The sequence below is a fragment of the Sinocyclocheilus anshuiensis genome, unplaced genomic scaffold, assembly GCF_001515605.1.
Source record: "Sinocyclocheilus anshuiensis isolate Anshui unplaced genomic scaffold, SAMN03320099.WGS_v1.1 scaffold758, whole genome shotgun sequence".
NCBI lineage: Eukaryota > Metazoa > Chordata > Actinopteri > Cypriniformes > Cyprinidae > Sinocyclocheilus > Sinocyclocheilus anshuiensis.
This window is the reverse complement of record NW_015548126.1, coordinates 1,157,332-1,172,792: the sequence shown is the minus strand read 5'-3', so window position 1 is coordinate 1,172,792 and position 15,461 is coordinate 1,157,332. Positions and strand designations below refer to the sequence as shown.

The 15,461-nt window shown below is 36.7% G+C and overlaps 2 protein-coding genes across 6 annotated transcripts in view; both read right to left on the bottom strand.

Annotated features, from left to right (window-relative positions):
• The window catches only part of LOC107704749 (arf-GAP domain and FG repeat-containing protein 1-like), a 26,264-nt gene extending 17,394 nt beyond the window's left edge, over positions 1 to 8,870 (bottom strand). For 3 of the 5 annotated variants that reach the window (XM_016507742.1, XM_016507745.1, XM_016507746.1), the window contains exon 1: positions 8,394 to 8,869. In XM_016507742.1, the coding sequence (XP_016363228.1) occupies positions 8,394 to 8,560 (167 nt within the window). In that variant the 5' untranslated portion in view covers positions 8,561 to 8,869. Of the gene's footprint in view, positions 1 to 8,393 lie in introns of all 5 variants that reach the window. The other 2 variants (XM_016507743.1, XM_016507744.1) reach the window with 2 other exon arrangements.
• Positions 8,871 to 9,810: 940 nt separating this feature from the next.
• The window catches only part of LOC107704747 (39S ribosomal protein L44, mitochondrial-like), a 7,103-nt gene continuing 1,452 nt past the window's right edge, over positions 9,811 to 15,461 (bottom strand). Inside the window, exons 2-5 of the mRNA XM_016507737.1 lie at positions 14,062 to 14,284; positions 13,740 to 13,985; positions 10,935 to 11,113; positions 9,811 to 10,640 (exon numbers count right to left, since the gene is read on the bottom strand). Coding sequence (XP_016363223.1) covers positions 10,463 to 10,640; positions 10,935 to 11,113; positions 13,740 to 13,985; positions 14,062 to 14,284 — 826 coding nt within the window. The 3' untranslated portion in view covers positions 9,811 to 10,462. The remainder of the gene's footprint in view (positions 10,641 to 10,934; positions 11,114 to 13,739; positions 13,986 to 14,061; positions 14,285 to 15,461) is intronic.

Here is a 15,461-nt window from a genome sequence, read left to right as displayed (position 1 = left end):
CTCTATATTTTGCTGCACTGAGCGTTCCTTCTACTCTGACGAGTCCCTCAGTCCCTGCCGCTGAAAAACAGCCCCTCACACTACCAGCACACCTTTACTTTTGGGATGGTACTCTGCAGGTGATGAGCAGAGCTGGGTTCCTTCAAACATGATGCTTAGAATTGAGGTTCATCAGAACTAGGCCGCTGAGTGACATAATTTCCTCATTATCTTCAGCTGGGATGTTCCCGTGACAACACAGCAAGGTGTCTATCAGCAGATGTCGCTGATGAAAAATTTTTTTTTTTAATATTTTAACAAGTTTTATATATATTGTTTTTTATATATGATATAGCATATTTTAAAAACTCATAAACCCCTTGTCCAAATACCCACACTTGTGGTCTTGGCCACTTGAGAGCATGTGCGCGCGACAGTAAGTAAGTGCGCAAGACTGTCCTTGCTTTTTATCACTTAATTAAATTGTGTCATCTATAGGGACTACTGAACAGACATTTAGAAGTTGCTTTTAAAATGAAAAGTATTGAAAACAATAATAAAACTCTGTAAACACTTTGCGTTTTTACAACACTATAATCCTCATTATCTTTAGCTGGGATGTTCCCGTGACAACGCAGCACGGTGTTTGGATCATTCCAAACGACTACATAATGGCACGCACGTGCCCTGCTCACTCCAAAGTCCCCACACCAAGGGGATAGGAATGATCACTTCCATTTGGAATTTGCCCGATACGTGTACCGTTACACCCCTAAAATATATATATATATATATATATATATATTTGTATTTTTTTTACAAATATGAGATTTTTTTTTCTCATCTTATTAAGCCCAATCTTTTGTGTAGTGTACAAACCACTCACCATTGCACAACTCACTACATATTAACCTTTTATAACACCTTTTATATATAATATTTACGTGGCATACAAAATAACGCCCTTTAGCCATGATATCACAATACAGCATGGCCTTGAGTGCCTTATCGTGTTTATGAAACGGTTACTGCTTAATATAAAAAATGTTTGAAGCAAAGATAAAAAGCTAAAGAGGCTAAAAGTTAAAGGATAAATCCAATGTAGATGTATATAGATTATGTATACAGAATAAAGTATAAAGAGTACAACTGTACAGTAAACTACAGTTTTTTTTTTTTTTTTAAATGGATGATTTCTACATTGGCAAACCAGCCAACAGGAAATGCCACGTGCCTAAACAGTAGCGTGTGGCACGAGGTGATGATCAAAATCAAGACAAGACCTGCGGTGTCTGATATATCAGAGACTACGGAAACAAAGGTGAACTAGATAGAGAGAACAGGAAAGAAAGAAAGAAAGAAAGAAAGAAAGAAGAGTAGCCTATGTGGGTAAACGATAGTGTGAAAAAAGGAGAAAGAAAGATAAAGCAAGACAGTGAAAGTGAGTGAGGAGGATAGGAGAGAGAGAGAACGTGTTTACCCAGTAACTGACCCCTTCATAAAACTAACAGGGAAGTGTTTGTGGGTAGCTTGACTTCACCCAATCTCTACTCAGGTAACGCTCCTCTTTCTCAGACCAAAGATCTGTGCTCCTGCTCAGAGATTCATGGAGGGGAATCACAGTTGAGATCAGTGGTCAGCTGATTGGGCTTCTCCTAATGATATCTTATAAGCAATGTGATCAATGGCCAATATTATACTGATAACATACAGTATAGGGTGAATTCAGGTAAATTAGGTCTATTTTGGACACTGAGAAGAGTATTTTTGTTTAATTTACTGTCATTTTCCCTATATAAACAACTAAATTTTAGCACTAATGATGAAACAAATATTTCACAATAAACAATCATAGCATAAACTTCTGTCCTACTGTGATTTCATCCATCAAATGACGTGAATATGTGAAAAGTGTGAGTGTAGCAATGGCCTTTCACACAAACACTGACACAGCTCTGAAGTGAGAGGACAATGTGTACTTCCTGTCCTACTGTTTCCACTTCCTGTGCATGTGCAGACCACATGCTGCTGATGCTGCAAATACTTGACATACACTTCCTGTTCATGAAACATACATATTCACTGATGGTCATATGTACAAGCCAGAGAATGATCAGAGTGATTATAAATTCATAGATGAGTGTGTGTGATTAAAGTTTAGATCAGGTGAGAGGAAATGCAGCAAAATCACTACAGGATATTAGTCACTAACGCAGAACTGAAGAAATCAAAGCGATTTGATAAAGTGCTGAGGCAGAGGATGAAGAATTTTCAATATGGGATAAGTTAGTTTACTTTAGGGTTAGGATATAGAATAAAATAATGTACAAAATTAAAATTAGCCAATAATAATTCTCATGTTATTATGGCCGATAACAGATAAATGGCTAATATTGAAAAATATATAGATTTTACCTAAATAAATAAAATATGAAGAATCACTAAGATGAATCACTTTAAATATAAAAGTATGAAAAATAAATAAAATCAGATTTGCATTTATTTTGAGAGTTGCTAAAGATTATATTTAACTGTGTTTTTACACAAGCGTAAGATTAACTAAATTAAGCGCTAACCTAGATGATGGTTAACTAAATATTAAAAAATAAAATATGCATAAAGTGCTTTTAGCATGCACAATTAAAATCCACTATCAATGGATACGTTTTTTTTAATCAGCAATGTGACACCAAAATATAACACATCCCTAATTTCTGACAAAATTCAGTCAAAAATGCTCAATCTAATTAATTTAAACTCATTTCAGCCCATAACTGAAAAGACTTGAAAAACACTGTGTAAAAGCAGCATGGCAAAATCTACATTCAGTTCTTCTGGATTAAAACTGGGAATCACTGGCACACTTGTGAATCCGGCAAAGCCAGAGGATCATCTCCCCATGCAAATGCCCTAATTAAAATCCAACACCTAATAGCTCATACATTAATAGCTTAGCACGTTAATCATTCACTTTTCCATAACCCACAGAGAAAAGTGCATACATTATGCTTTTGACTACTATGTCCTTTTAGCTAAACTTAAGGTGGAATAAGGTTGAAACTGCTAAATGCAGAAGTGCATATTAAAAAGTACAAAAAAGTCAAATATTTGCAGACTGGTTGTAAGGAGACTCCTATGCTTTGGCTGTCTGACATCTGGTGCATACGCTTCAGTGCAGCGAGCAGATGTCTCTCTGGTGATACTGAAGTCATTTTAGAAGCTGGTGCTTAGAAAAGAACCCAATTATCTCCCCTGATGGAGTTTACTATGACGGTCATCGTTAACAGACACCGTCAGAAATGGAGGGACTACTATAGAAAATTAGGATACTTACAAAAGCATAGCAATAATAGAGCACTGCAGGATTGAGCCCTAAAAGACAGAAACAAGCATTTTTGCACTTCCGGTTCCATTGTCCCGAAGTCAATGGGTTTTTGGTTCAGTGCCTGAAATGAGGTCTGTGGTAAACACAAGATCAACTTTTTACAAATTTACATGACATGGAAAAAGTGGCTTAATAAGTGGTTAAAGGAGACTACAGAGGCTGTCAGGGATATTAAGTTTTCAAAAGCTTAATGGTAGTGGCGTTGAAGTCATGTGACCAATGACCATGGTGTAATTTTTACAGCCTCACTTTAGCTTTTTACTTCTAATGATTCTATTAAGGCTTCAAAATTCATTTTTGTTCATTTGGGAAGATTATCTCAATTAACAAAACGTGTAAGAAGCATAAACTTTTATTGGTCACAGAACTTACATTCTGCAACAATCCAAAAGCCAATGGAAAAATCTTAGTTGCTTTTTGTAGATGGAACCAGTGTAAATACGTCATCCCTTATTAACTTACAGGACTCTAGAAGAGTTCAGCTAGAACAACAAACTCGTATTTCTTTTATTTGCTCAATCGATCGCACCCATCTCACTATCCTCTCCTCTGCCTTTTGGAGAATTATTGACCATTCTTTGTAATTTTGTAGAGAGGTCACTCAGATAGGGCGGTCGCGATTTGCTTTTATTCGACTATTCGATTTTTAAAAATCCTCTACTTCATTACTTCGCGGATGAGAATCCATAAAACACATTGGATCATGAATGATTCGCACGAACATAGACGCATTTAGGTAGATCGTGGGGAGCATTCCCTTCAAAAACAAACGAAATCCACTGCGTCTTCAGCAGCTCAGATGTCAGGAGTAAATGACGACTGCTATGTTCATTATTACTTCCAACAACACCTCAATCGCTTGTTAGGAGTCATTCTTGTCTACATCTGCTCCGGCGGTGAAACAATGGCGGACTGATGACAGCTCACTCAGGGCGGGTCTAAGGTAAGACACCAGTCCAGTCTGTGCTGAAACGCTACTGTCAATCAAACTATCGTGGGAGGGGCCTGTCTGTGTGACGTCACACAGACAGGCATCTGAGATCGACTCGATTTGAGAAAGGGGAAAATATTTAACCAGATTTTAAAAAAAACACGGTGTGGATTTTTATCATTATAGGGTGGTTGTGTACACACACTGCCAACACACATTTCAGTTCAAACAACTTGTAAAAGTGCATGTAGCATCCTACGACCCCTTTAAACTAGTTTAAATCACAGAGTCATTTGTGTTCATCGCTGAATTCAAGCGCTTCAAACTGGATCTCACAGCGCTGCTTAGTGCTCACGTGGCAGAGTAAACGCATCTGCTCTAGTGAGCTCGCGCCGTGCAGCAGTTTGAACTTTGATCCGAGCGGATAAACGGTCCGAGTGGCGCGCTTCAAATGAGTCACGCTGTTTTGTTCCGCTTTTGGCGCATAAACATTATATCGAACATTTATCTAACTCTTCATATTGTTTTATCGAGGGAAAATCATATCGTGATAATTATCGTTATCGAATTATCGCCCAGCTCTAAACCTACCTAATCATTTTTCAGACATGACTAGTTCAGACTCTATGAGACAATTCATTATCAGAAACACAGATATGAATAACTAACACAACCAATTCAGACTCTTCATCAAGACTTTCAGCTAATGAATGTGTGCATATTAGGAGTATGAATGAAAAATGCTTTCAAATGGACTATTCAATTCAGACTGTCCATTTCAAATTCTGATATCAAGATGAATATGTGCAAAAATGGGAAAAAGTGGATCAGTTTTCATCTTATTGCAAACCAAGCATAAAATTAGGATTGTATTCCACAGCAGGAATGCACACATTCATTCAAACATGACATTGACTATGTTTACATGGACATCAGTAATCTAATTATTTACCTTATTCTAAAGACAATATTATGATTAAGTTGTTTACATGAGCTGCTTTTAGAATATTCCTTTCATGTTCCCGTTTTACATGTTATAGTAGATTGATTAATGGCACACGTCATTACGTCCCCACGTGACACCATCCGACGTCCCCTTCAAAATTTCACATATAAACATATAGTTCGTCTTCGTGATGATGCCATGTACAGTTGTGGGTATTTCATTTAGATTTTTATGAAAGCTTCAAGTGCAGTTAATTATTTGTATGTGCATACAGACGACTGCGGTGTTGGAAGCTGTTTTATTTGCAGTCAAACGGTTGACCAGTGCCGTGTGTGTATCCTGTCGCAAAATGCAGCGACGGTAATAATGTGATTAAGGTGTTTACATGTCTATACTGCACTTCAATAATGCGACTAAAATAGGAATACTCCACGTGTCTTAATTCGATTTGTGTTTACTTCGAGCATGACTTTAGCCGGATTAGGGTAATTAAAAATCTCTGTTTACATGGTAGATTCTTAATCAGAGTATTGTTTTAATTGTGTTAAAATCGGAATATTGTTGTCCATGTAAACATACTCATTGAGCCCACCGTCTGCAACAGCAGTACTGTACCAGTGTTCTCTACAAACAAATGAGAAAGCAACTTCATGCATTTTATAATATTAAGTAATTCTATAAATCAGTGAAGAACGTATTTAAATACTTTGACTGACTGTGATGTTCTAAAACTCAATAAATATCCAAATTTATTGAGCTTCAAATAAAAGGGGGTCAATTCCATCTCATGTGATCCAAAAATTTGAAATTAACATAAAAATTAAAATAAGCATAAAGAACTGGTGGGTTTGCAATAGCAATAAATTGTGATTATCACTCAGAATAACTCAACCTCCACTGATCAACTAAGACAGACTGACCCATGCACCAAAAAGGTGAGTCCTATTAATTTAGGGAAGCATGCTGTCAGCTTCACAGATGCAATGAAGGAACGAGGTCTGCTTATTTACTTAAATTCAAGAAACTCTACATCACATACTTGCAGGATGACTCTAGCGATTTGAATTTAAAAAGCATTATTTTAGGAGCATTTCCAACTCCCCTTCCAACTTCCAAATCCAAAATCCCCTGCAGATGCCTGTTACACAACAAGGCTGAAATGCTGATACAAGACACACAACTCTTCATCATAACAGGTATATTTATAAATAATCTATCTATCTATCTATCTATCTGTCTATCTATCTATCTCACAATGGCACTTTTAAATGCATCTTTCAATGGAGATTCTACCAATGGCATGTTTCAGCATTCATTCCTGTGCCGATGCTTATCAACTAACAAGGGAGGATAAATTACATGGAAAAGGACTTCCGCGTAAAATTCTAAATTACACAAGAAACTCAACATCTGATATCAAAAAAGATCAGGATGACCATATATGTTATCCACACTAGACGTTTAAAATCTTTCAAATGCCACAGACCAAATATGTCCAAAGGTGACCCTGGAGCACAAAACCACTCTTAAGTAGCACGGGTATATTTGTAGCAATAGCCAAAAATACATTGTATGGGTCAAAATTATTGATTTTCTTTCATGCCAAAAATCATTAGGATATTAAGTAAAGATCATGTTCCATGAAGATATTTTGTAAATTTCCTACTGTAAATATATTAAAACTTAATTTTTGATTAGTAATATGCATTGCTAAGGACTTCATTTGGACAACTTTAAAGGTGATTTTCTCAGTATTTTAATTTTTTTGCACCCTCAGATTCCAGATTTTCAAATAGCTGTATCTCAGCCGAATATTGTCCTATCCTAACAAACCATACATCAACAGAAAGTTTATTTATTCAGCTTTCATATGATGTATTAATCTCAATTTCGAAAAATTGACCCTTATGACTGGTTTTGTGGTCCAGGGTCACAAATATGATCATGAAGGGCCTCCATCCTTAAATTTAAAAGTCAGCTTTTTATTTTCATTGAAAAAACAAACAAAAAAACATTTATACTATGAAAAATTTAAATTATAAATATGCATTTTTTGGGGGGAAATTTACATTTAAATTTTTTTCTACTATTACTGTACTTTTATTTATTTAAATATTATAATCAATTTATTTAAAAAAATGTTTGTTGTTTATTTCGAAGTATTTGGTTAGATATAAAAATAAATGAATAAAAATAACTGAAATAATATGAATAAAATAAATTAATATATTTTAAAATATTTAAACAATACATCAGTACAGTACTATATTAAGCAGATAGCAAGATTGATTGATTGATAAACAGATACATTAAAAAACTATCAGAACGTCTACCTAACAACTCAATTTAGTACTGTACTTTAAGATGTATTTAAATCATTTTTATTCATTTATTTTTTACACTGATTTTCTCTAAACGTTTTCACAGATCCCTTAGCACACCTCTGATCCACACCATACAAGTAAATTATAAATTCAGCTTCATTTAGGGATTGTCAAGCCCTCCGCTATCAGGACAAGTCTGCAGGGGTGCACACACCCTTTGCCACATGTCACCATGTGTCTGTATGACTATCCAGCTCTTCCACATGCTGTATAGAGGTTTATCTGACCCACAAGGATCTGTCCGTACTGCTAGATAAGACAATGCAGGACATGAGTATGAAAAGACCAGTGATATGCCTACAGGTAGCTACTTATGTTTGCTGGAGTGAGTGGATTGAGAGCAAGACACACATGATGTTACTGCATCAGCCCAACCACCCACCCTAAATACAATTTACTGACAGATTACCAACCCCCAATAAGACAACAACCCATTTGCCCACCCTTATTTACTTTTTAAACCCCCCAACAATAACATTTGTGTTAATGGATCAACAGCTGGGTTGAAACAATTGGTTTCAAAACCTATAAAGCTGCCTAACTAGACATGTTTATGGCATCCATGCAAATTTTATTTACGCTTACAGTCTTATGTACACTTCCACAAATATTACCCTGCGTATGCAAATCTTTTTGACGTCATTCTACCTTCATAATCACGGGCGTTGGATAATGCGATGACTAGCTAGGCAGCCCACTAGGTTTTGAGACACAGCCAGTGTGTGAAATAAAGAGGCTCAGACAGAGACAGACAGGAGGGTGGCTCACAGGATGCCTGAGCAGGACGTGCAGACGAACGAGCCCACGGTCATGTTGGCGTAGGTCGGGCCGCGCTGATCGCAGTCGAAGCACTTTCGGTTGGGCGTCAAACTCGTCATTTCCCGCAGCATCTTCAGGTGTTTTTCCTCCTGCTTTCGCTTCGCGCTGGCTGCCATGGCCGGAGCCGTTAATATAGCGTCGGTCAATTAAAAAAAAAGAATGTAATAAAAATCCAGTATGTTTTCCTGGGGAAATATTAGACAGGGGCTTCCTTTAAAACGTATCACCGGGAAACGGGAAGGTAGGACGGACCGGAGTTCTTCAGAAGGCCCTCACGTTTCGCGAACAACGGGCGAAAAGCGCCGGCCGTAGTGAAGAGAGGAGGGTCCTGAGGCGCAGGCACTTTCTTTAACGGCCAGCATGCCCACTCTACTTTCACTGCCAATGCAATAGCCCTCCCACTCTGTATTCATTTTAACATAACGACCGACAGGGGGCGAGTACTAATAATAAATACTCAACGGAAGAAATACCAAAGGGCTCAATGCTAAAACTGTCCATAAGTCTTACTGTGCGGTGTAAATCTATATGTAAATATAACAAATATACACTCATAAATAGCTTTGCTCAATATTCGTAATTATAAGTGAGAAAAAACTTGATATTGTTGTGTAACAGGGCTAATAATTGTATAAACCCACTAGCACTAAAGCGAAAACTCTGGAACGGGAAAGTAACCAATCACAGGCGCCAACTTGGATCACGTGACTACAACTGATCCCTGCCCAAAAGACTTCTCGAGTGCTCGTTCTCGCCTTCATTTACATGTTCTTAACCAGCAGCGCCCTCTAGAGGAACACATGGACGCAACACAATAACAGCCGGCTCCAATTTTCTGCAAGTGACCTAATTCAGAGGATTTGGCTCGCTGAGGACATGAAACGACTTTATTAATCACCTTTTGTTTTTAGGATGGCCATGAATATGTATAATGAAGTGATAAATTAAGCTGCCTAAATTAAATAAAGCAGTTTTGTGTTGCATTGGCCAAATGCTGTGTGGGAGAGACTGGGGCTAGTTGTCCCCTTTTACTTCAGTGAAAATTTTTTCACATTTTGTAAAGGCATATGCCTTGAAGTCTTGACTACCCACACTTATTACCTTATGTGACAGGGGAGTGGAAGTTTTGTATGTTTGCAGAAAATATGGGTCTCAGATTATATGGAATTGCCACATATATACCTAATATACACTGTAAAAAAATTCTAAGCAGTAAATAAAACCAAGATTATTAGAGTACGCAAGTGTTACTGGCTTTTTCTTTGTAATTATTTCTGCTAACAATTTGTATGAAGACTTTGAAGTTAAACTCCAAGTGACAGATTGGATTATATTACAAGAAGTTCATTTTATTAAGTTTCACTGGCATTTAAAACATATGAACATGGTGGTTTGCTCATCAGGGTTCATTAAGATTATAGACGTAGCAAGATGTAAAAAACGGTAGGTTGAATACTGTAAGATAAAAAATCTTCAAACATAACAGAAGAGCAGTTATCTGCATTCCTAATCACCACTCGTGCTGGCCAACTTAGCATCTGCTGATTAGATGAGTCAAACATCTTTATGGTGACCAACTTAGAACCACTGTGCAAAACCAGTATCCATGACGACACAAAAAGTTCTATCCAGACTGAACACTTGAAACGGAACATTTTGTTCAGAACTTTTATAAGCAATGAAGCTTACCATTTATATACATCAACAATATGCAGCAATAGATGAAAGTATATCTAAAGAACGTGCATCTGCAGAACAGATGAATGCTCTTAAGGTAGATGTAGATGATGTTTTTAATTATCATAGTAGGCTATGTGGTACATCAAGATTTTCAGTCTTTCTGGGATATTAAATTGGACTCCAGTGACCCGACAGACACATTTCAGCAAATGAAATCGAGTTTCAACCTACATAAGCAGATGATGATGAATGTACATATTTTGGCTCTTCAAAAAGTGTCCCACTGGAATCTGCTCTTCAAGCCACAGTACAAAACATCGACCGCTGGAGTCTGTCAGTTATCCGCTGGTGAGAGCCTGTGCGCTGGGCTTCTGAAGCTGCTCGCGGGGGGCAGTGAAGTCCCACGGTCTGCGGTTCTCAGTGAAGCCGTAGAGTTTCCTCAGAGCCACGCGCGCTGCCTCCTCTTCGGCTGCTAGGACAGTCTCGCCTGGACCCTGAGCCAGCAGCTTACGGTCACTGACACAAAAAAAGATTTGGCATTTTAAAAATCAATCAAAAACCTAAACTGAGAAGAATATTGATTATTGGTTTCCTGGAGTAGAGACCAGAATAAACCTGACTCGACCCTGAAATGACACTTCAGATTAATCAACTAGAGCTTTATTTACAGACTGTGGAGAATATAGACCAGGGTTTAGATACATAGCAGTGTGACATTACACAATGCTTTGTAAATGTTAATTTTCTGTTACTAACTTATCAGTGAAATTAACAATGACCTCATGCAGCTTATTAACCCTTGTGTCATACCTGTAAAGCCCGACGAAATAGAGCGGGAGGACGGTACTGGCTCCAGCAGACCGGATGAGACGGGGCTCAGGTAGAGCTATACCTTTAAGGGTCAGTTCTTTAACCAGCAGCCCCATGGGATCAACCACTTTCCACATGTCAAACAGATCTTTCCCTATTAGTTGAGTCACCAGGAAATCCTGCAAAACCACACACCCAACAGATGGATCAACAAGTGCACAAAGATTAGGGTCTGTAACACATATAATATAATATTAATGTAATGTAATATATAGGGATGGGCATTTTGGCAATTTCTCATTTCAATCATTGATAGGTTTCAAAAACAAGTACTCGGAGACGGGGCATGGCCGTAATGGAGATAATGAAAATATCTGAAGACTGTTATGAAAATGAATGTTAAAAATAAAAATATGACATGAAAACCTGTCTATGAAAACATGAACACATGATTAGAACATTGTTAGATTATGATTATGATGCAGCAATGTTATTAAAAAAGAAGCATCTAAAAAGGAATAGCTGCCTGGGGTGAAGCTGAAAAGTGGCTTTATGCCAATAAACTGAAGCCTGTTCTATGAGACATCCTTTGATATTAATCAGATAACTTAGATACATAACACAGACGTAACATTACAACTTGTATCTGCACAAAAGGATGCAAATGCCGGTGAACTTTAAGTTACGCGCTATATCGTGAGAGAGCTCCCTCCATGATGCGCTTTCATGACAGCGTGCTGAAACACGGGTAAGGAAAGCAGACAGAATTTACTATAGATTTCAGTTCTATAAAGTTCTAATTATAATGCTGTGTTGATGAAATGCCAGTGAACCATGCTTCTCTCTTCTCACATCTATACTTTGGACCACATGCTGTTGCAATCAGAGCTCAGAGTGCCGCCCAAATTGCAGCTATAACCAATCAGAAGAAGATATAGATATATATGTAAGTTTTTTTTTTCTCCACGATCATCGTTTTCATAATCGATCGCAGCTGTCACGGTCGAGTACTCGATCGCTGTTGCACATCCCTAATAATAAATATAATATAACAATTAAAAATATATAATAAAATATAAAACTTCTATAATTACATATAATTAGAAATTTTATTTTTAAACTTTTAAATTTCACACACACACACACACACACACACACACACACACACACACACACACTTATTATAAATAAAGTATAATATTAAAATGATATCAATACAGATCAGTATAGACAGACAGATATATAAATATAGATATATGATAAATATATATACATCTTTAAAAAATAAATATAAACATTAAAAATTAACATTATATATATGTATATACAGTGGGTACGGAAAGTATTCAGACCCCCTTCAATTTTTCACTCTTTGTTATATTGCAGCCATTTTCTAAAATCATTTAAGTTAATTTTTTTTCCTCATTAATGTACACACAGCACCCCATATTGACAGAAAAACACAGAATCGTTGACATTTTTGCAGACTTTCCCTATTAGTTGAGTCACCAGGAAATCCTGCAAAACCACACACCCAACAGATGGATCAACAAGTGCACAAAGATTAGGGTCTGTAACACATATAATATAATATTAATGTAATGTAATATATAGGGATGGGCATTTTGGCAATTTCTCATTTCAATCATTGATAGGTTTCAAAAACAAGTACTCGGAGACGGGGCATGGCCGTAATGGAGATAATGAAAATATCTGAAGACTGTTATGAAAATGAATGTTAAAAATAAAAATATGACATGAAAACCTGTCTATGAAAACATGAACACATGATTAGAACATTGTTAGATTATGATTATGATGCAGCAATGTTATTAAAAAAGAAGCATCTAAAAAGGAATAGCTGCCTGGGGTGAAGCTGAAAAGTGGCTTTATGCCAATAAACTGAAGCCTGTTCTATGAGACATCCTTTGATATTAATCAGATAACTTAGATACATAACACAGACGTAACATTACAACTTGTATCTGCACAAAAGGATGCAAATGCCGGTGAACTTTAAGTTACGCGCTATATCGTGAGAGAGCTCCCTCCATGATGCGCTTTCATGACAGCGTGCTGAAACACGGGTAAGGAAAGCAGACAGAATTTACTATAGATTTCAGTTCTATAAAGTTCTAATTATAATGCTGTGTTGATGAAATGCCAGTGAACCATGCTTCTCTCTTCTCACATCTATACTTTGGACCACATGCTGTTGCAATCAGAGCTCAGAGTGCCGCCCAAATTGCAGCTATAACCAATCAGAAGAAGATATAGATATATATGTAAGTTTTTTTTTTCTCCACGATCATCGTTTTCATAATCGATCGCAGCTGTCACGGTCGAGTACTCGATCGCTGTTGCACATCCCTAATAATAAATATAATATAACAATTAAAAATATATAATAAAATATAAAACTTCTATAATTACATATAATTAGAAATTTTATTTTTAAACTTTTAAATTTCACACACACACACACACACACACACACACACACACACACACACACACTTATTATAAATAAAGTATAATATTAAAATGATATCAATACAGATCAGTATAGACAGACAGATATATAAATATAGATATATGATAAATATATATACATCTTTAAAAAATAAATATAAACATTAAAAATTAACATTATATATATGTATATACAGTGGGTACGGAAAGTATTCAGACCCCCTTAAAATTTTCACTCTTTGTTATATTGCAGCCATTTGCTAAAATATAATTTTATATATATATAAAAAAAAAAAACTTAAAAAGTTAACTTTAAGAGGACTCTTGTCTTACTCTAATGAAAAGCCCGGCTCGCACAGGCCCGCTGCTCTGCTCCAGAGCACCAATCACAGCGAAGAACGTTCCTTGCAGGGTTTCATCTGGAACAGGAAACTCTGCACTCATCGTCAAATCCTCCACTGCGAGGTTCTGTGCGACGTGACACATGACCTCTGACCCTGTCAGGTGGCCTACGACGGCTGCCACACCCTCCTCAGGCAGGCTGGGAAAGCTGCCCCTGCACCAGTCACTGAGGAAACCCTGTACAAAACAATGGAAAGAGAGGAATGTGAATACCATACCAATTTTTGAGCATGAGACTCATCAGTGTTCTCACCTTTGTGAACTGTTGACCGTGCACACACAGCTTGCCGTTGTCTTTCAGGTTGAGGGTGGTCGTCTCCAAATCAAGGCCCAGCGCTCGCCTCCTCTCCTCCTCAGATCGCAGGTAACACGTGTTCACAAACGCCGTCTTCAGAAGCTCCACAGAGAAACTCTCCTGCAGTCGGGCACTGAAAGCCTCCACTTCAGCATGATAATCAAAGTTTGGCTGCTGGGAGCTGACGGGAAGAGAAAAGAAGGTTAAAGAGGTGCAAATGAAATAACCCCCCACGTTTGTTTCTGTGAATTGTGGGGACTTTCCATAGACTTCTATTACTTTTATACTGACCAAACAATATTTTCTATCCCCTAACCCTAAACCTGCCCCTTACAGAAAACCTGTTTGCACTGTCGACAATGTCAAAAAATTTCAGGTTTTACTATACTTGTTGGTCCCCACAATGTAGCATAAACAAGTACACACACACAGGTGTGTAATTTGATGTCATTAAAGTTGTTTATACATTAAAAATAAAAATAAAAAATATATAATTAAATGAGTAAATTACAGAATTTTAATTTTTTTGTGAACTATCCCTTTAAGAAGGTTTATCAATTCCAATAATTTCAAAAAGTCCCAAGATAAAATAAGATATAAGATAAGCTATTTATTATTTATTTATTTAGTAATTTATTAGACGCTTTTATCCAAAGCGATTATTTTTTTACTCAGTTGTCTCAAATTAAAGATGAGTGTTTACTTGACATGACTACAATTAGAATAAAAGTAGTCCTTGTATTTATGAACTAACTGTGGAAACTATTCATAGATAGTATTGATCATAATTAATAGTAGCCAAAAAAAATCACATAGAATATCACAAAATGACTTTATTATTTTATTACTAGTCTTTGTGTGGTTCATTTAAATGAAAAACTAAAAAATAAAGCTAAAAACAATTCAAAATATTAAAGAACAATAGGTATAAGAGTATAATAATGATTCTAACATAACACTAAGTCAAACACCAAAAAACCAACTACATATAAGTGTATGTACAACCATACACACATACTGTACTGTACATACACATTTATAAATTCAATATATATATATTATTTCATTTCCATTTAGTTTACAGGACTTGGAAAGAGAACTGTTTCACACAAAGTCACTGTTAAAAACAGCATATGTGGAACTAAATGAGAGAGACACCAGATCTAAGGCCTTAGAAGGCCATCGGCATGCTGCCAGAGCTGAGGTCCAAACCCTGACTCAGCAATTGAAAAGGAGCTTGACATGGTCCAGAAAGAATTGAAACAGTCGATGGCGACTGCTTATAGACTCAAGCAAAAGACCATCACATCACCAGCAGTGCAAGCCCCTCCAAGCTTGTGCACAGCTACGAAGGGGGG